This window comes from Aphidius gifuensis, linkage group LG3 (assembly GCF_014905175.1).
Source record: "Aphidius gifuensis isolate YNYX2018 linkage group LG3, ASM1490517v1, whole genome shotgun sequence".
Taxonomy (NCBI): Eukaryota; Metazoa; Arthropoda; class Insecta; order Hymenoptera; family Braconidae; genus Aphidius; species Aphidius gifuensis.
Genome location: NC_057790.1, coordinates 22,026,806 through 22,048,915, shown reverse-complemented (window position 1 = coordinate 22,048,915; position 22,110 = coordinate 22,026,806). Strand labels below are relative to the sequence as shown.

Sequence of the window (22,110 nt, the reverse complement as noted above, 5' to 3'; positions counted from 1 at the left end):
ACAATTATTTATGTTAATATTTTTATTTTTTTTAATTTTTAGAAAATTACCAAGATCCATGCAAGCAAAGAACCATCTACAATTTTCTGGATCAGCATAGTAACCAGCTCCAGGACAACGGAAACGACGAGCACTTGATGGAGCAATTTCTGGACTTCCAGGGCATGGTGATCCTTCTGATAAAGAACCAGGCCAAACACAAACATCAGTACGCTCATCAAATGCTAAACCAGCTGGACAATCAAATTCAAATACACTGTATTCATCAACTGCTTGATTGAATTTAACACAACGATAGAATCTTTATTGAAAAAAAAAAAATAAAAACAACAGGTAAATTATATTATTCATTTTAATTATTGATTTAATTTTTTATAAATTAACCTGTTGCAACTTTTTGGATGAACAAAATATCCTTGAGACGCACAAGAAAATTCGGTCTGAGTATTTTCTCTAATAGCATGAATTTTTCCCTCAGTATCAACCACACGATTTATTCGATAATTTGATGATTTAACAGTATTGGGATAAGAATTTTCTTCTGGATACTATGTTGTGTATAAAATTAACAAAAAAAATTATTGTTACAATTTAAAATGAATAAAGCAATTTTATTTTTTTTTCTTAAACTTACATAGATATCATTGTGCAATGATGTCAAAACAGCTTGACGTGTTTTTCTCTTGTTATTGCTAAAAGAATGATAAACTTCTTCAGTTATTGTTTTACCACAATTATTTGTAACATCATTTTCAATATCACGAATAGCTAATCCAGCAAGATTACGAAGTATCACATATTTTCCCTAAAATTAATCAAGTAATTTAAATTAAAATAATAATAACAATTAATAATTGTTAATTAACAAAAATATAAACCTTAATTCCAGTTGATATTTCATCTTCAAATGCAATCCATGTTTTATTTTTAAATGCATAAGGTGCTGTTAAATCTTCATCTCTTTCAATGGTCCATTCTCCTTCTTTCATATTATCACAAAAAATATTTCTATCAATAATAACTGGTTTATCATTATCAGTTAAAGCCCTTGGTGTATTATCATTTTCATATTTTAATGAAAATTTAAAAACACTTGCTGGTAATGATATAATTATTTTACTTTTATCAGCACCAAGACCATGAACAAGATCAACCAAACTATCAGTATTTAACATATCAAATAATCCCATTAATCTTGATGGATGAAAAGTTCTATTTAAATCTTCTTTATCCATTAAATAATGAGTTGATAATGTAAATAAATCAGTGTATCTGTAATTAAATTATCAAATGAATTATGTAACTGATACAAATTCCTATGAATTGCAAAAAAAAAAAATTAATAATATCATTAAATTAATATTAATAACGAAAAAAAATATGATGAGTAGTTGTTGATTGATATGATTTAATTGAGTCAAACTAACAAATTCCATATTGGGTTATAACAAGCCTCCTGTTTTGCAAACTGGTTGTTGTTCCGTTGACATTTGGCTCAAGGACAACAAAAAAAAAACAGAAGCAATTTGAATCATCTAATCGAACGTGAAATCGTAATTGAACCAAAAAAATTTCTATCCTTTTTTTTTTCTTACACCATAATTGCATAATTAATTTGACTTACTTTGATAATTCTTTGATGTCATATTGTTTGGCAAGTTGTTCAGCTGCTGATGGAAGTAAAATGAATATTCTTTTTTCATTTGATTTTCTTATCATTTCATCTTTTAGCCCTTTTACAAAATGTACTAATCTTTCTTTTGATCCAGCTGTCATGTTTAACTCGATACCATCAACCTTGCAGAGTAATTAAAATTTATTTATGTTTATTTTATTAGATATATATTTGTCCAAGTAATAGATGTATTTAATAAATAAATAAAAATTGATAAATGGAAAGTTATAATGACCATATCATTGATGTATTATTAATAATAATTATATTTAATTTTCAGGTGGTTTATGGTTTGATGAATGACTTTGTACAAACACTTATCCATATGTATACATTCTCATTCGCACGCTCACTTGGATAGACCAGAAGCATCAACTGATCAACAGCCTCAGGTAATCATTATTCATTATTATATTTGAACCTCTTAATTTATATATTATTTTATCTAAACTTTCTATATATTTTATCAATTAAAAAGTACTTTTATTTTTTTAATTTGTTGATTTTAAAATTGAAAAAAATTTAATCGTCATTTAAATAAATCCAAGATGAATAATTTTTTTATTATTTAAAAAATATCAAACAATAATATAAATTAATATTTATTTATTTATTTTTTCAAGTATTACGTAATTTAATGTAATTGATAACAAAAATTTCCAGATCATAAATCGTTTGAATTTTTATTTATTTTTTTTTTTTTTACAACAAATATTTAAGTTTAAAAAAAAAAAAAAAAATAAACGGTTGTTGTTTTTTAAATTTTTTTTCGAAAACCTATTATATTTAATAGTCAAGAATTTTTTTTTAATTACCTCATTGAAAATTGTTGATATTTTTGCAATTGCTTCTTGTCTTTTTATTGCTGATATTTTAAGTCTACCATCAACATCATTTATACCAATTACAAATTGTATAAATGGATTAAAATTAATAAAATAATTTTTTAATTTTTGAATATCTGAAAATATAATATAAATAATTAATTAATAATAAATATTAATTTTTTCATTGTCATTTTTTATATATACAATCTTGACACATTTATAAAAAAAATTAATATTTAAAAAATAAAAACAAAATAACATAATTTACACTAATTAAAGTGATAAAATATTATTAATAAATCAAAGCTGTATTGTGCAAATGTCATGGTGACTATTTGTCTTGACTCTTAAAGACAAATTTAGATGTCTGATTATTCAATAATAATAAAAAAAAAAAAAAAAAGTAGTAGTAGTATATTTAGATAAATAAATTCTTCAATTAGTCTGTTCAATGATTTACAAAAACGATTATATTTTCGAGTTCAATGTCGTCATGTTGTTTTTGTTATTTATATATATTTTTTTTTTTTTAAATATCCATTATCCATGGGCATAGTTGTATATAATTGTTTTGATTTATTCATCATGTACATTAAAATGAGATTACGAGCTAGATTAAGTGAAACGATGACCTCGTGTCATGTCATATTAGCATCATTCGAAACATTATCAACACAAATGTGGTCTAAATCACCATTTTTATATTGAGGCTTAATAGTCCGCGGTTAAGGACAAATTCTTTGTTAAATAATATAAATAATAAATAAATAATTATATCAAATAATTAAAGTTTCGAAAAATAACTTTTATTTTTTTATTCGATTGTAATTGTTATTTTTTTTTTTATCTATTATTTCTATTACTATATAAAGAAAAATATATTGTGAAAATAAAAGTAAAAAGTATTCTCAAGTCTTCATATTATTATATCGCTTTTTCTTTGATCCTGTTTGGGTGTGGCAGGTGAATTTCGCAACAATATCTCCATTAAATTGAGATGACAAACTCATACATATTATTTTTATTGTCAACTAAATCTATTTATGCAATAATTGTTTATTTATATAAATAAAAAACAAATAAAATTCCTTTTGAGAATCTTGGAAATGAAATTTACAATGTCTTATTGAAAGCGAAAGTAATTTATTTTTTATATAGATAATAAATATTTATTAGATAAAAGCTCATTTGATAATCATGAAAATACATTTAGCAAGTTGAAAAAAAAATTTTAAATCTTATTAATTAATTTTGCCGGAAAATGTATTAAATGTAATCCAAAAATGGATGATTTTTTTTTTGTTTCGTGATGAACATGAAGATCGCGAAACTGAACTTTCGCTTATCGTGCGTGTACACACCCAAAATAAAGGAAAAAAAAAATTACACTGTAATTGGAGATCAGGCTTTGTTACGACGCTCTTGCATTTTACTTTCAGATAAAAAATTTTTTAAAAATTAATAAGACTGTTATAACATACTAAATATTTTTATTTTTATTTTTCCGGTAAAAATATATCTTTATATTAAAGATATAACTGTCATATTTCTTTTTTTTAATTACAGTAAATAATTTATTAAAACTCATAAAACAAATATTAGAAAAAAAAGAAAATTAATTATTTATGAGTATGTATTGTTGTTGGGTGATTAACTGATTACGTACATCTTGAAAATATAATTTTTCATAATTCCAAGTCCAAGGATAATAACAATAAAAGCCATAAATATTTTCACATAAAAATAATAATAATTTAGCCTTGAAAAATAATTATTATTTAAAAAATTAAATATATACTTACGAGTAATTGATAAATTTTTAATATCATGACCATGATGAACAAGGGTTGTACATTTACAAATATTATTTTTTAAATTTTCAATATTATCTGTTGATGTATAACACAGTATTTCTTTTCCTGGTGATGTATTTTGTCTTGTGCATACTAAAAAAAAAACAATTAAAAAAAATAATGATAAATTAGTTATCATAACATAAAGGTATAATTAAATATGTAAACATTCATAAATATTAAATAATCATAATCATTCACTAACATTTATATTATTAATTATTCTGAGAATTTTTAACTACAAGCTTCTATTATAATCGTTTGCATAGTCACTTAATTATCCTCTTATTTACAGTCAAAACATTTAAACGAATAACAAGCAATATTTTGCAATAAAATGTTGTTAATAATTGAAAAATAAATTACAGATCATCTCATAATTATAGCTTGAAAATTTTTTACAAAATAATAACCAGTGTGAATTAAATGAATTATGATGTTCTTTCACCCTTCTTATTCCACAATATTTTTAATTATTTAAAAACGAAAAAAAAAAAACGAAATCAATTACAAGTAATTTATACAAAGATATATAAAAGCTTATTTTTATTTTCACTTGATGGATATTTTTTTCTCTTTTGTTTATATTTTAAAGAAATTATTTGTTTATAAAAAAATTATTAATAACAATATGACTTACTTTCAGCAAATCCAAGAGAAAATAAACCCAACAAGGGTAGTAACACCCGTGCCTGCATCTTCACTTTGTCACTGAATAATCCACTTCAATCTTCACACAAAAATCAAGAAACTATTACTAAAAAAATGTTCACTTATAAATTAAAACAACAAGGAATTAAAAAAAAAAAAAAAAAACTATTAAACTGTTTAATTGATCAGCCAGCAATTTGCTGCTTTGAGTAAGAGTGCACGATACGTACTGGACCCTCGTTGGAAAAGTTTGCTCACCAAGTTAAAAAGACCAGACGAATGATGCACCAATACTGATGAAAAATAAAAAAAGTATTATTACGTGTAAATGTACAATTTGGAAGTACAAGTTAACACTTAAAAAGTCAAATACTATTAATGTGAGTTCCTGAAGAAAAATAAAAAATAAATTTAAGAAAAAAAAAATTACATGTGATGATATAAAGGGTGGGAGACAATGAATGTGCATGGGTCCATGGCCCAGTTTAAGTTCTCACTTAATTTTAAACAGCCTCAAGAAATATCCTCCATAAATAAAATTAAAAAAAAAAAAAATGCCAATGGGGGCATCTTGCATGAGGCAGTATGAGGTGTCCCTTGATGGTACCGATGAAGGACAACAACATTATTTTTTATATAATAATATATACTCATGAATTTTTGATATATAAATATCATAAGTAGAAAGTAAATTTCGTACCTTTTTTCATACAAGAAAATAAAGAAATGCATTTAATTATTTATTTTATATAGTCATTGTCATAGAATAAAAATGATGATGACGAGGTTACTAATAACAACCTTAAAAGCCACTCAATTTATTTTTATTTTATTTTTTTCTAATCATATTTATTTATTTATTTTTCTAAATGTTATTCTTTGAATTAAATATCAATTGATTTTATAAAATTAAGTGCAAATTGCAATTCAAACAAGTTAAATGTATTTTTATTTTTTTTTTTTATAAATTAAATTTTATTCAAGACACATATCCCACCCAGAATTACTGCTTTTTTTTTGCTTTAAAAACTGCTTATGAAAACACAATTTGTCACTAATAAAATAATTATTTTTTTTAGATGTAAAAATATTTATTTATTGGGGAATATATATGGAATAATATGTCATATGATAATCAATAAAAATCATTGAATAAATAAATATTATAAAATGATTATGACAAATCAAACAAAAGGTAAAATTTATATTTTTTTAATTAATTTTTGATTAATGAATTATATCAATTAATTATATTTATTTTAAGATAAATTATTATTAATATTTATCAATTATTTATTATTTTTTTTATTATTTATTTCAACACGAATGTTGGCGTGTCTTCAATGCGTGGATTTTAGTTTTTCATAATAAATATTTGAAATCAAATTACCTGGATTTTAATTTTCTATACATAAAAAATTCAGTTGGTTTTTTAATAATTTATTTACAAGATTGACAAACATTTTTTTATTGTATTATTAAAAAGAAAAAATTAATTATATATGAAAGACAAAAATCTGCACACAGAAGGAAACAAGCCAAAGAAAAAAATATATATCATCATAAAGATAATAGTTGTTTGATAGATTGAATTGATAAATTTTTATATATTTTTAGATACATGATGGTTAACGTATGGAAAAATGATTGGAGTGATAATTCATTTGCCTGGAGGTATGAAATACATATTATAAATATAAAACTACTGCAATATAGTGACGGTGTTATAATACAGAGGCGGCAGCAACATCCACAAGATGTAATATGTTTTTTCATTGGGGAAAGGTAATGTTTAATTCCCTCGGGACATATTTTATGATATTATTTATTTTTACATTTTTTTTTTCTCTATCAACATGATGAAAATCTGACAAACGAATGCTTTATTTCATTCATGTGAATATCACGAATTTTCCATATCAAAACAAATTGAATTTAACAAAAAAAAAAAAAAAATAGACAATCATTGTTTGGTATACACAAACTTGACTGTATTATATCAGATTTTTAAAAAATATAAGATACTTGTCACAACCCTTTCACCATTTACCCGCAGGACATACTTTTGTTCTAGTTTTTAAATTTTTTTTTTAATTTTTTTTTCTCTAAAGATTAATCAGTTTTATTCACTTGATATTATATATTTTTTTTAATAGTAAAAAATTAAATTTACAAAGTCCTTGGTATTAAATTCGTTGGTCCTCGTTGTATATATAAATATAAAAAAAAAAATCAAGAAAGTATTATGTGAAAATTTCAATAGTCAATAATATTATAATGATATTATTTTTATTTTTTTTTTAAATAAATATTATAGCATGCGGATTATAATAACATGCGTTTATTTCGAATAAAAAAAAAGAATTTAAAATTATAGAAAAGTTGAGAATAATATTATCCTTTCATTTGAATCCGGAGGTAATTCGTCAAAGTCATATTCATTTATCGACGTTGGCTAATAAATTCGATGTTATTATTTCCCAAAAAAAAAGTAAATAATAGTATACAAAATCAAAATAAAAAAATCAGACATAACAAGGACATCATAAATATTAATCAGTCGGAAATATATTTATATTATCATCTCACATCCTTGATATGATAAATAAACAACAAAATTAATTCTCATATAAAAATAAATAAATTATTTTTTCGATAAATAATGATAGTAATAAAAATTGCAAATAAAATTTCGAAAATTAAATTGTTGATGCAATGAATTGTTGAATGATATAAAAAAAAAAACAATTAAAATACATTTTAAATTCTAAATTTTATGTTATATCACACTTTTTTCTATTTTTTTTTTTTTCTTATGAAAAAGGAATTATTGTGTCTTTCTGTCATGAACCTTGAACAATTTGTTTGATTAATAGATTTTTCTACGTGTACACTTACCCTTCGTAATTTTTCCACGGTTAAAAATCAAGTTTTTATTGTCAACAATAATAAATAAATAAAAATAAATTATGGTATACAAGTAGAGCTGTAAAATTAGATGAACTAGTTTGACCAACTTAATTTAATAAATAAATAAATAAATAAATTTGATAGAATTATATAATGTAAAATTATTTAAAAAAGATTTATTATCAGTCATTATGAAATTATTATATTATTTAATTAAAATTATTATTTATGTTTTTATAAATTCATTGTTTAACAGTGTTATATATTTCAAATTTTAAAAAACATATTTTATTTATTTATTTATTTATTTTTGTATTTAAAATATTTAAAAAATATTATTTGCAATAACGACAAGTGGGTGGAGTTTGAATTTGAAAATATATAAAAAAGCCCTGTGGCAATTCCAGTGTTATCCAAGATACACTGTCCAGAATCATGAAAGCCCGAGGACATGCTTTCCCTTTTAAATCGATATACATACACTGGAGCATGTTGACGTTTTCATAAAAATTTTAATATATATTTTTTAATTCATTTATTTTACATTTCATTAATGTCATTTTGAATTTTTTTTTCTTGCACTTGATTTATATCTCAAAAGCATTATTCCACCTGTAAGAAAATTCTAAAAAATTATTTAAAAAAAAAAATATAATTAAATAAACGATGAAATATATATTGAAGGCAAAAAATTATTTTTATTTTTTATTTTACATTGCCAAGGCTTCGGTGTACATTAAAAAAAATGATGTAATATTTAAAAAATTTATTTAAATAATTTTAAAAAAACATTAATCTCTTGTGGATAATTATTTATCATATACTTATCGATCAAAAATTTTTAAGTTAATTTATTATTAACATAATGACAAGTGTTATTTATTGCATAAATTATTTTTACATTATATAATAATTATCAAATTTAATAAGATTGAATAGTTGATATTTATCAGAAAATTTTATCCAAATAAAATTTCACATTAAAAAAAATAAAACAGTCGTAAATCCAGTGTCAAAAAAAAAAAAAATAAAATAATGCAATCCGATGAAATATGTGGAACATGTTGAGAATTATATCTTTTTTTCTTTTTAATTTTCTGCATACTTACCCTTAATACTTATTTCAAGTACTTGTAACTTTAATCTTCATGACTTTCTCCAAACAAAAAGTCACGTAACCGAACATGTACTTTATCTTTTTAAAAAAAAAAATACATGGAAATGAGAAAATGTACTTGTCCTTCGAGCTTATTTCTTCAACGAAAAAAAAAAAAAAAATATATAATAATTTACGGGCTTATTTTTAAATTTATCATTTTTAAAAAAAAAAATTTCGAACTGCATTCTGCAATCGGTAAAAAAGTTTCCGCGGGAGTGTTAGTCATATTATTTTTTTTTTTTCATAACCTAAAAATTGTATGATGAAAAAAAAATAATTGTTGTTGACTCGCTTTTTTTATTTTTTAATTAATTATCACAACAGCCTGTTTATTGCATATTTTGTGTAAATAAAAAAGAAGCAAATACTCAAGAACAATTAACAGGTATGTTTATAAATTTAAATAAATAAATAATGTATGTTTTATTTGTATTTTGCGGTGTAAACACTAAAAAAAAAAAAGAACAGCACAAATTTAAGTAAAACATAGTAATGATGTACAGTATTATTAATAAAATAATATAAACTATTGTTTAGGAAAAAAAGAATAAAAGGTAGCTTTGTTAACTTGAAACTATGGAGAATGATAAAAAAAATGAAAATACAACAACAAAAATAATGGAATTACCAATAACAGTACCAAATCCAAGAAATATACAATCATCAATAATACCACAAGTAACAATAACTCAAATACCATCAATACAATCACAATCAAAGTATGTACAATTACTAAATGTTATTGAAGAACTTGGACGTGATATACGTCCAACATATACTGGAAGTCGAAGTTCAGCTGAACGTATTAAAAGAGGTCTTGTTCATGCAAGAATTCTAGTCAGAGAGTGTCTTGTTGAAACTGAAAAAAATGGTCGTCAATAGTTTAACAATTAATTTAATATTATTATTAGTTTTTGTTTTTTTTTTGTTTTTTTTATAATATTAACATGATTAATTTGAGTCAATGATGTTGAGAGGTGCCAAAGTTCAGTTATACCAAATGATCAAACATCAATTTCCAGTGAAAAGTATTTTTTTTTTTTTTTCTAATATCTTTAACTTTTTCACAATGATTAAACAAGTAATTTAAACCAAAATGCCCAATGACTTAATCAATAAATGAGTTAGAATAATTACTTAAAATTCGTCTGACTAAATTAATAATAATTACAACAAAAATAAATAAAACAAAAGAACTGATATTAAATATAGTAACGAAATAAATTAACAAAACTGTGACGAAATAAATTAACAAAATTAAAATCTACATAGTTAAATAAATAAACAGAATAATAACAAAAAAAAATGCCTTAATCACATTATCAATTTATCAAAGTACAAAATAATTAATAATTGTATGTGTGTGTGTGTTTTTTCTTCTTGTAAAATCAATTGATATATTAAGTACCTCATTTAAATTAAAAACACGAATGATTAATATTAGTTAATAATAAGATGAATAATTGTTTATAAGTTTGAATGTTCCTATTAATTAAGTAGCTCAAAACAAGCTTAACGACGTTACAGTATTCGAGTGATATTTTAACGACTGATGATGATGAATTTTGTATACAAAAAAAAAAACAATTGTATTTAATAATTAATTAGTATAACTATCATTTAAAAATAATAGCATCAAAGATCTGTTAATAATATCGAAAAAGACTGGTTTTAAAAATGATAAAAAAATTTCATTTTAATTAATTAACTGTAACAATATTGTCAATCAAATTACCTGCTCCAATGTGCCGTTGAAAATTGTCATCTCTTAATAATTTAAATAAAGATGATTTTCTAAAATTAATTGTTTCGATTTATTTAACACAAAAAAATTTCTATAAAATTGTTTACTATTTTTTTTGAATTAAATTATTTTTGTTACAGAATTTTAAACATGTTCAAAACTTTGGATAATTTTGATACAATTTATTCGGCTGATTCAGTTGAATGGTGTCCAATTGATGATTTTAAAGATTTATTTGTATGTGGTACTTATCAACTTGCACCAGAGGATGAACAATCAAATGAAAAATCACAAAAACGTGATGGAAAAATATATCTTTTTAGAATAGAAACAATGGGTAAATTAAAATTACTACAAACAATTGATGTTCCAGCTGTTTTGGATATGAAATGGTCACATGTTCGAATTCAAAATAATATTTATCTTGGTGTTGTAAATTCAATTGGATATATTCAAATATACAAATTACAAATTGATGAAACAACTGGTGATGCAATGATTAAATTACATATTGAAAAAAAATTATCTCAAAAATCTGGTGATGAAATATTGGCTTTGTCATTGGACTGGAGTACTGGAAAATGTCAAAATGATAATATAAATGATGCTAAAATAACAGTCAGTGATTCTGAGGGTAAAATAACAATATTTAATTTTGATTCTCATAATGATTTGTCAGTGTTATCATCTCTAGAAGAACATGAATTTCAAGCTTGGATAACTGCATTTAATTACTGGAACACCAATATAATTTACTCTGGTATTTTTTATTATTTTTCATCTTTAAAATTTATTCTTCATGTTGATAATTTATTAAATATTTGTCTGTTATTTTTTTTTGTTACAGGTGGTGATGATTGTAAATTCAAATGGTACGATTTACGAGTGGATACAAAATTAATTGGATCAAATAGAATTCACGAGGCTGGTGTCACAAGTCTCCATTCAAATTCAAATGAAGAATTTATTTTAGCATCTGGAAGGTATATTATTTATTTATAATAATTAATAAAATAATTAAATTATTTATCTCTAATTTTAATTAACAGTTATGATGAAAAATTACGTATTTGGGATACGAGAAACTTTCGTCGACCAATATCTGAAAATAATTTATCTGGTGGAGTATGGAGATTAAAATGGGATCCATTTTATCATAAATATTTACTTGGAGCTTGTATGTATGGTGGTTTTAAATTAATTGATTGTAATTCAATAGATGATCCAAAAATTATTGGTGAATATAATGAACACAAAAGTATTGCATATGGATGTGATTGGTCTTCACTTGATAATGATACAATTGGAAGTAAATTATCTGAAGAAAATTGTCAAAATATTGTCATTGCAACATGTTCATTTTATGATCATAAACTTGATTTATCAACATTTATTTTAAACAAGTAATAAATTATATTATTTACAATTTATTTTTACATTAAAAATTGATATTTTTTTCTCTCCAAAATTCCAATCAGGTTGATTTATCTGGAAGTGTTTAGATGGAGCCACAATACCCGTTTTGTGGGCTTATGAATTTGCGAAGAACAGCAACACCCAGCTCTCCCAGTCTCTGGATTTTGTGTGTGCTCGATAAAAATCAGTCATTGTGTTCAGTTGTGTTGGTCGTTGTTGAGGGTGATGTTTGGCGTTGTTCGTTGATTATATTTATATTTATTTTTTTCCACTACTGATGTGATTATATCTTCCAGTTTTTTTTAATACTAAAAAATCAGTAAGTGATTAAAAAAAAAAATATACAAAATACATTAGTGCAAATTGGATTTGTGATTATTCTTCACAATTAATTGGTAAGTGTTTTTTTTTGGATTTTATTTATTAAATTATACAAATATTATTGACAGAATAATTACAAATTAGAGTACATAATTGTAAACAAAAAAAAATAAGACATTTTTTATTATAAAAAAATTAGCTAAAGGTGAGGAAAATGATTATTGAATTTTTAAGGATCAGCTGTGTTGAGTTGGCTCTTGTTCTTTTAGTATTAGGGAATGACCCAGAAAACAAATTGTCAGTACAACTGGGCGTTGGAAAAATAACAATATATAAATCACAAGTTAATTGAGTTTTTTTTAGTTAATTTGCTAAAATAAAAAATGTTAGTTACTCATTTAAAATGATGATGATGATGATGATGTTTTTGACAAGATAACTTGTTTGTTAAAAATAATGAATATCATCACCATCTGTCAATTTTAAAAACACCATCAAAACAATTAAAAACTTTATTTAAATTACTCCATCAACTTGAAGAATTTAATTGAGTTTTAGTCATCTTGTTTGGTGTATAATTTAAAGTCTCTTCCAACTCATTTGGCTCTAGTTATTAGCCACTATAGCTAGAGGGTGATTTTGAATTTTAAGGGCGTCAAAAATTAATTTCCGTCTACCCCTAAATTTAACTATGTTATTTAAATTTTTTTTTTTTTTTTTAAATTAACAGTATGACAATTTTCAAATTATTATAGTAATTTAAAATTTGCAATAATAGTTAAATTATTAAATTTATTTCTATAGAAATTTAAATTTAAAAAAATATATTTAGACTATTTATTTTTAACTATTTTTATTTTCTATTTACTTGGTAATATGAGAGTTCATAGGGCATATTTTACATCTTTGATGCTAGCTATTTTTTTTCAAGATCTCATTACTTTTCTGTCACCTTTGTTTGCTCTGGTCTTTCATCTCGCATTACAATTCACTGACATGCTGACCTTTTTTTTTTATATTCTTTAAAATACATTTTTACAACAATTTAAACGTCTCTCTTTTTCATCCACAACAAATTTTATTTATCTATTTATGAATAATTGTTATTCCGAATGTGCTAAATTACTTTTTGTAATTATTAATTTAATTACTAATTAAAAAAAATATCAGATCTTCTTTAATCATCAAGACAAACAAAATACCTTTAGGGCAATTTGTTTTTCTTTTTAAATCTTTACAAAGTAATTACTAATTATTACTCTTCAATGTTGTCTTTTAATATTTTTTTAAAATTTCATTATCGCTCGTCAAGAGACATCAATTTACGTAATTTTTTTTTTTCCAACTAATTAGACAATGTAAAGTGAAACAGCAGCATACTACTTGAATTATACTTGTACGCTTGGATCGAAGTCTAGAGTACTTGAAAAAAAAAAGAGAAACGAAGCAGATACTTTACGTTGTTCCAAGGGAAGTTCCACTTCAAGTTTCCCCCTATTTTTCTATATACTTCCTTATTTTCCTTGCTCGTTGTCTACGTTTAAAAAACGAACAAAATATTCAACAAGATAAAAAACACAATACAAAAATCCTATCGTCATTATTTAAACAAACAATGACACTCAAATTGTCACTGTAACGATAAGTAAACGCATGATAATAATATCAAATATCAATGAATAATTTATTTTTATTATTAAATAATTATAAAAATACTGTTGTTAATATTTTAATAATATTCAACTAGGCCATCATCATCTAGCATCATGACCTGACAATGTTCCAGTTGAAATAATTTCCTTGTCTTGCTCTCATTTAGAGCGTGAAAATTATTTTTCTTTTTTTCCCCCTTAATAACTCTATTCTTTTTATTTGGGTTTCTATTGTTTATAATTTATTGAAAAAAAATACTTCAAACAGTTCACTTGGTTGATTTACAACTCACCAATGCGTGTGGTAACAAAAAATAACAAACATCTGTTACGTTGTTCAATATGTTGTCTTTGAAAAAAAAATACATTATTGTATATTCCCATGATTTTATTAATTTTAAAAGCACAAAAATTCATAATTATCAACACTATTTTATTAGACATAAAAATCTTGATTAAAAATAGTAAAAAAATATGTATTTTCTTGTCATGATAGTGAACACACGCCAAGGCTATTTAATATACTTTTTTTTTTCTTATCATCATCATCATCGATTATTAAATCAATAATAAATTTGAATGGCAAAAAAAAAAAAGCTAAATTGTATTGGAATAAATGCATTGTATTAATTTGCCTAAATTAAAAATAATTAACATTTAAATTAATTAATTGTATAATTAAAAATTGAATGAGATGATAAAAATTTATTATCAATTTATTGTAATTATAATAGTGTTGTATAATTAATGTGTTTTAATTTATTTTTGATTAATCAGTGACACAAGACAACTTGTTTGACCCAGTTGAAATTAGTAGTGTTGTATTATTGATATGCTTGTTTGAATGTGTATTGAATAGATAGTAACAATCTTTTGATATAAATTTGTGTACATGTGGATTTTGAGTTTCAATATTAACTATTCTGTTAAATTTATTTTTTTCTATTTTTATGAATGGGAAGCATTGATGGTACCATCTGGCTTAAGAGTTCATGACTCGACTTGTTTAATCATAACAACCACAAGAGACTTTTTCTTGATTTTTTTTTTTCTTGGTTTATGTACACAAGCAAAGTGTACATAGGTACATGGTGCTTGTTACAGATTGTCTGCAAATCACTAACCACGGTCTACTACACAATTTTCTTTCGTGTATATAATAGCCAAGATCGTCGACCCTTATAGAATAGAATATTTTTTTTTTTATTTTAGCAAACAATTTTTAAGCAAGTCTACTAAAATAAAAAACGTCAAGTTATTTATTTTATTTTTTTTTTTAATAATAATAGAGTCGTAATGTTATTTTTAATATTTATATTATATTGTTTTTCACATTTAAAATACAATAAATAATCGCGATTATATTTATCAATAACACAGTTAATCAAAAAACAATTTAATATATTTTTTTTATTTTTCTATTCACGTTTGAAAAATAAATATATAAAAATATAAAATTAATTGCTGATAGAAATGATAATCGTTATCGAGTGTAAATAATATTATTGCATGTTTTTTTTTGTCGTGGAAGTTTATAACAATGTCGTTACTTTTTTTTTTAGATTATTATCAATACAAAGTAAAAAATATTACATAAATATTATGAAAAAAAAAAAATATCCAATCAGTCATGAAATAATGTTTATTTAAATTTCAACAAAAATGAATTTGTTTATTTAGCACGTGTGGCTAAACAGATGATGATTTAAAATTAATAATAATGTAATCAATAAAATTCTTTATCAAAAAAAATGATGTGTTGAGATTTGTCAGAATATTTAACAAGTTGATAGGTCTATATATTTTTTTTTCTATTGATTTTTAATTTGGACATTTCAAGGCAAAATATAAATTGTTTATTTCATTAGCTAAAAATGCTACGCCTCATAAATTATAAATTGTGAATAAAAAAAAAAAACTAATAATAAATATGATAAATTATGAGAGAAGAGTATATGTCATCGTCATATCACTTGGAATCTCTTGCTATTATCCAATTGGCTCTTGACTGCTAATTGACAGTCATCCAATGTCTGTACTCAACACTCCTATGTGTTCACATTGTCACAAGTAAATTCTTAAATTACGCTATACATATTTTTTTCTCTTTAAACAATTTAAAAAATTACATATCAAATTATTTTTAAATTTAAAAAATAGTAATACCTATATTTCGAATAATTTTTATCTTTTTTTCTATTTCGAAATTTTATGTTACAGATAATAAAGAGAGAGAAAAAAAAAACTTTCAAGTATTTTGTGGGATGATAAATGGTTGCAACAGGCAACATGGTGTATGAAGAAATAGTTGCTGTACGGGGCAGCTGACCCCAGCCACCAAAAACGCTATTAATGCGAGAAATGCCACACAATTTAAATTCAACCTCGGCAAATACAGCAAATGCCGGGGTTAATAATCAGGCCTATCCACCAGCTCAATCATATCATAATAATAATAATCATTATCATTATATTGGTGATGGTATTAATCCAGAAAAAGAACCAGTTGAATTTGATACAAGTCATTTACGTGGTGCACCAGCTGAAGTTGAAACACTTGTACACAATATTAAAGATGTTGCACAACAATTTTTGTATCATTGGAAAACATTTCCAATAATATTACCACCATCAATATCAATATGTTCTGATAATGATGATACACTTGTACGTAAAAAATATCATTTACGTGATCTTTTTGTTGCACCAAGTTTTGATGAACTTGATGCTGTTGCTGTTGACAATAAAGGTGAACCAAGAAGACTAACTAATAAACAACTTGAAAGCATCAGAGAAAGAGGGTAATTTAATAATTATTTTATTTTTATGATTAATTATATTAATAGCTAGACTTTTTACCCAAGTATTTTATATATTTTTAATAACAATATTATATTATTTAGTCAATTTAAATTGATAAATAGATTTATAGAATTTTATATTTAAACAAAAACATTGTCCCCAACAACAATATAGATAATGATGTTTTTTTTAGAATATTTGATAGTATACTTATTGATAATAATAATGATGAGCTTTTAAAAAAAAACAAACAAAAAAAAAAAACCTTTTACGCTTATTACTGATGAATTTTTTGTAAAGCTTGCACAAGGATAAGTATGGAAAACCGAAGAAGCTGAATGCCACTCAATTGGAGAGCATTCGGATGTGTGGGTATGTTGAAAAAAAAAGAAAAGAAAAGATAAAAAAAAATGAATCCAAACAAAAACCAACACTAAATGTTTTTTTTTTTTTTTTAATATCACTTACTGGGTTTTTTTTTTTTATTTTTGAGTAAATATATTTGGCATGCTTAAATTTTAATTTTTTTATTTTAGCCAATTTTTAAAAGTATATTAAATACTCACTGTAAATTTACCACATCACATATTTTTTTTTTTCCTTAGTGCTTGTAAAGAAAAAGATCACACACAATTATATGCTAATCACGTTGTATTTTAATGATGTAAATCCACCACACGTATATTTTAATGCAATTTATTGTAGAATGAAAGATAATGAGGATGTTGATAATGATGAAAATAATAATTGGAATTTTTAAATATTGTGTTATTATTATAATAATGAATAATGATGATTTCAGGGAATTTGAGGTGGATTCAATAAATTTTGCTGGTCAAGTACATCGATGGAGATTGAGTTGGTTGCTGCAGAGAGGGAGAGACAGAAGAAGAGAAACACTTTTAACTGATCTTGCATTGGCAACAAGATTTATTGTTGTAACAGCAAAGTCAAGAATTGTATCACATTGTTTTAGTGTATCACAATCATGTAAATCATTGTTAACTGGTCTATTGAGATTACTTGATATACTTGTTGGTGTACCATCATTACAAGCACAAAATTTAGAAGGTAAAATACGTGAAGAAAGATGCAGATATCTTGTTGCTGAACTTGTTTGTCGACCAGAGTATGATGATTCATTGGAATTACTTTGTGGTTTTGTTAGAAAACAATTACGTCGTGCAGCTATGGAAAAATTTGAAGTTGAACGTGAATCATCACAATTATTACCAGTACCAGTACCATTTGTATTTAGTACACCAAATGGTACACCAGTTGATTTACGTTTATTTAATCGTGATATTATTAAAAAAGCATTACCAATATTAATGACAATACTTGAGCGTGAAACACGTGGTTGGTTTTTACATTTTCGTGAAAGATTAATATCTGAATTACGTTCAAAAAAAATGCCAGATGAAGAAATTGAACAACAAGTTAATGAAGCTGTTATGCATGAATATTTACAACGTGTTTATTCAAGTATATTAACAAATAATGATATAAAATTACTTGGTGATGGTATTGGACAGCTATTAGTACAACAAGCACAAACAGTTGTATTAATGCATCGTGCTGTTGAAACAATACAACGTAAATTACATGAAACAAAATTAACATTAAAAAAAAAAATGATAACAGAACATCCAATATTATCAAGAATTGTACCATGGATGCGTAATAAATTATGTGAAATTGAAGCAAATTTTACTGATGAATGTGAATGGAGTGCACATGAAGAAGCATTATTATTATGTAAACAACAAAATTTACAACAAACAATATATTTTTTAAATCGTGATTTAAAATTTATGCGTGAACGTGAACCAGTATTATTAAAAGAATTAAGAAAAGTTAAAACACCAACACGTAATTATCAATGGCCAATACAAATATGGTTACCACGTAATTGGATTGTACGTCGTAGTTTTCAAGGACAATCAGAAATAATACCAACAATTTTAAGTAATACACCAACAACAATAACAACACCACGTGCTGATCCAAGTCAACCAGTATATCTTGTTGAACGTGAAATTTTACATACAACAACAACAAGATGGCCAATGTGGCGTTGGATAAATTATATATCACGTACATGGTGTTGGACATGGAATGCAATGTTTTTATTTGGTGTTGCTGTACCATGGTGTAGTAGAGTATCATTACGTGCTTTATTACTTGTTGAACCATTTACACCTGATTTAGAATTAAGCCAATTAAATGGTACATTATTTCCACGTAAATCATCACAAACACCAACATTATCATCACGTTTAATAACATTATGGCGACATATTAGTAAAAGTCGTACACATTTTGAGACTGAACCAGATACTGGTTTTATTGGTAAAGGTATGACACGTCATATTAATCGTTTATGGAATTATGGTGTTAAAGGTTTACTTGGTACAATTTGTATTTTATTTTTATTTCCAATAATATGTATATTAACAAGTATAACATCATTAATTATTGCTATAAGTGCATTTATTTGGATGCCAATTGTAACATTAATATTTTATTGTTTTATGGGATTATTTATTGATTTTGATAGTCCAGAAAAAGGAAGAAATCGTTATTTTATTATTGCTGAAGCATTGATATGGAATATATTTATACAAGGTTTAATACAACCAATTTTATCATTAATTGTTGCAATAATAATTTGTCCATTAATATCATTTGTAATATTAACATTTGCTGTTGTACGTTATTGGATAAGAGTCATATGGGATACAGCTATGTTTCATTTTGTTATTAAAAAACGTGGTAGAATACCAGCATGTGATAGTTTTGTTGTTAAAAGAATATCTGGTCCTGGTTTAGCATCTGATTATTATTATAAAATACGTCCAGAACAAGCACTTGCTGCATTTGAAGCTAAAATTGAACTTGATGAATTACTTGCATTTCAAGCTGAAACAGAAAGATTAATAACACAACCACAACGTGATTTTACACAATTTATTGAAGCATGTTTTAGTCCATTTGCAACAAGTTTATCTAAAACACGTGAACCATATAAAATATTAGAAAAAGAAGCACGTGATTTAGTATCTGTATTACATGAAAAATTAGATAAACGTAGAAAAGATTTACAAATTGGTCTTGGTATATCAATTAAAAGTAAAATTAAATTAACAACATATGATTTAAAAATTGTTATACAACAAGCATCAATAATGCTTGAACGTTTATATCCAACCCATATATTTTCACGTTTAAATACATCTGAAGATGATTTTTGGGATAATAAAGGTTTAGGTATTGGTGATTGGGCAGGATTGGCTGGTCTAATGTTTGCTGATATATTTAGTTTAGATTTTCTTCAGCCACTTGATGATACAGATACAACATTTAAACTAGAACCACATAATGCTATTGATTTAAAAAAATATACTGATATGTTAAATAATACTGAATTAATGACTGGTATTAATGGACCAGATTTACTTGGTGCAATTTATACACCAAGAGGTAACATACAAATACACAGTCCATATTTAGAAATATCAGCATTTAATCCACGTTTTAGATCATCATCATATAATAATAATTACAATAATAATAGTCATAGTAATAATAGTGGTAGAAAAACAACAGATAAACATCGTTCAATTAATCATTTTAGTTTATTATTAAATAAAGAAAAAACAAATAGAGATCATCATCATCATCATCATAATAAAAAACGAACAATTGGTGGTAATAGTAGTTGTGATAATAATAATAATAATGATAATGGAATTTTTGATAATACAAATGATACACGTTGGCAACCATGGAAACGTAAAATGCGTGCTTACAGTGCTGAAAAATTATTAATACCATTACCAATACCACATCCAGCTCATATTGCAATAAATATACATAATCGTGATTCAGAAGATCCAATATCACTTGATTCTGATATATGTCAAAATATATTAAAAGCTATTGAGGAATCACCTGGTGAAATGGCTACAGGAAGTATTAGTAGATATCGTGGTGGTGATTCAAGTTTAGATTCAGTTGTTTCACAATCATCAGTATCAATTCAAACTGGCCTAGATAAAGAAGACAACGATACTGAAGATACAATTAATCATCATGATGAAGATGATGATGATGATAATGATGAGGATGATGATGATGATAATCATAAAAGAGTAGGAGGAGGTGAAACTTATCATTGGACATTATCAAATTGGGCTGGTGGTATGGCTAGACGAAGAAATAATTCTGGTTCAATTAAAGTTGATCTTGCATCACCTGAAGATGTCACACTTGAAACTGATACAACAAGAGTCATGTTCACTTCATATGGCACGACTGTTTAAATAAATTATTATAACTTTTTTTTTTTTATCTATTTTTTTAAGAAAATTAATTATTTTTTTGATTTTTTTTTTTTGGAATTTATTGCATTTTTTATTATTTATTTATTATCACAGACATTCCTGCTTGTGTGTGTGTGTGTGTGTGTACGTGTGTAATTTGAAAATTTGAAAGAAGAAAAAATAAAATACAAAATATATATTTTAAAAACGCACACAAAAATTGGAAAATGATAAACGATAATTTTTGGATTGTAATTTTATTTTCTTTTGGTTGTTTTTTTTTATATTAATTTTATTATTATTATTATATAAATATATATATGACTTGTGTAAATACTACAACGATATAATTTTTTTGTTTTTTTTTTTATTAAAATGATTCTTTGAAAATAATCATCAACGAAATGAATTTTTTATGTATGCCGAACTAAGAAAAAAAACGATGCTCTCTTAAATTTTCTCTCTTTTTATAAAATCAATATATGAAATTGATTTTATTTATAAAATAATAATTAATAATAATAGTTTTTTTGATGCAAGCTATTGTTAAAGTAATTTTCAATATTATTTAATTTGTCATTTGTATTTTAAACAAATGTAAAATCTAAAAATTTCGATAGTAAACTTTTTTTTTTTTTTTCTAAAGTTTGTTTATTGATAAATATCGATAATTATTATTGTTACTCGTAGACACTTTATCTGTGAAATTTAGATAGAGAAAAACAAAAAGTATTTAACTATAACAGATTTTAGATTTTAGAAAAAAAAAAAAGAA

General features: G+C 24.2%; 3 protein-coding genes across 5 annotated transcripts in view; 2 read left to right on the top strand and 1 right to left on the bottom strand.

The window, feature by feature from the left end:
- The window catches only part of LOC122851053, a 12,412-nt gene extending 7,306 nt beyond the window's left edge, over nt 1–5,106 (bottom strand). The window contains exons 1-8 of the mRNA XM_044150104.1: nt 4,996–5,106; nt 4,305–4,448; nt 2,491–2,636; nt 1,625–1,797; nt 879–1,272; nt 635–805; nt 385–548; nt 51–301 (exon numbers count right to left, since the gene is read on the bottom strand). Coding sequence (XP_044006039.1) covers nt 51–301; nt 385–548; nt 635–805; nt 879–1,272; nt 1,625–1,797; nt 2,491–2,636; nt 4,305–4,448; nt 4,996–5,053 — 1,501 coding nt within the window. The 5' untranslated portion in view covers nt 5,054–5,106. The remainder of the gene's footprint in view (nt 1–50; nt 302–384; nt 549–634; nt 806–878; nt 1,273–1,624; nt 1,798–2,490; nt 2,637–4,304; nt 4,449–4,995) is intronic.
- LOC122852876 (diphthine methyltransferase) overlaps nt 1–12,634 on the top strand; it is a 22,751-nt gene extending 10,117 nt beyond the window's left edge. The window contains exons 5-13 of one of the 2 annotated variants that reach the window (XM_044152969.1): nt 43–333; nt 1,956–2,067; nt 5,002–5,386; nt 6,086–6,201; nt 6,624–6,791; nt 10,960–11,579; nt 11,667–11,802; nt 11,869–12,222; nt 12,298–12,634. In XM_044152969.1, the coding sequence (XP_044008904.1) occupies nt 6,628–6,791; nt 10,960–11,579; nt 11,667–11,802; nt 11,869–12,222; nt 12,298–12,355 (1,332 nt within the window). In that variant the 5' untranslated portion in view covers nt 43–333; nt 1,956–2,067; nt 5,002–5,386; nt 6,086–6,201; nt 6,624–6,627 and the 3' untranslated portion in view covers nt 12,356–12,634. Of the gene's footprint in view, nt 1–42; nt 334–1,955; nt 2,068–5,001; nt 5,387–6,085; nt 6,202–6,623; nt 6,792–9,321; nt 9,461–10,959; nt 11,580–11,666; nt 11,803–11,868; nt 12,223–12,297 lie in introns of those variants that run through there. The other variant, XM_044152970.1, reaches the window with a different exon arrangement.
- Nucleotides 12,427–22,110, top strand: LOC122852871. Of its 2 annotated transcripts, XM_044152961.1 has the most exons (4): nt 12,427–12,630; nt 16,429–17,009; nt 17,311–17,382; nt 17,813–22,110. In XM_044152961.1, the coding sequence occupies exons 2-4, from the start codon at nt 16,561–16,563 to the stop codon at nt 21,333–21,335; spliced, it is 4,044 nt and encodes a 1,347-aa protein (XP_044008896.1). In that variant the 5' UTR covers nt 12,427–12,630; nt 16,429–16,560; the 3' UTR covers nt 21,336–22,110. The 2 variants fall into 2 exon arrangements, with proteins under 2 accessions (XP_044008896.1, XP_044008897.1); XM_044152962.1 differs by lacking the exon at nt 17,311–17,382 and having other exon boundaries at nt 12,429–12,630; nt 17,813–21,425.

Excerpts from the sequence above, each read along its gene's own strand:
- LOC122852871 (XM_044152961.1), top strand. The coding sequence starts at position 16,561 with ATGCGAGAAATGCCACACAATTTAAATTCAACCTCGGCAAATACAGCA. Across the intron at positions 17,010-17,310 it reads GAAAGCATCAGAGAAAGAGG|CTTGCACAAGGATAAGTATG; the intron begins GTAATTTAATAA and ends TTTTTTGTAAAG. Across the intron at positions 17,383-17,812 it reads GAGAGCATTCGGATGTGTGG|GGAATTTGAGGTGGATTCAA; the intron begins GTATGTTGAAAA and ends TGATGATTTCAG.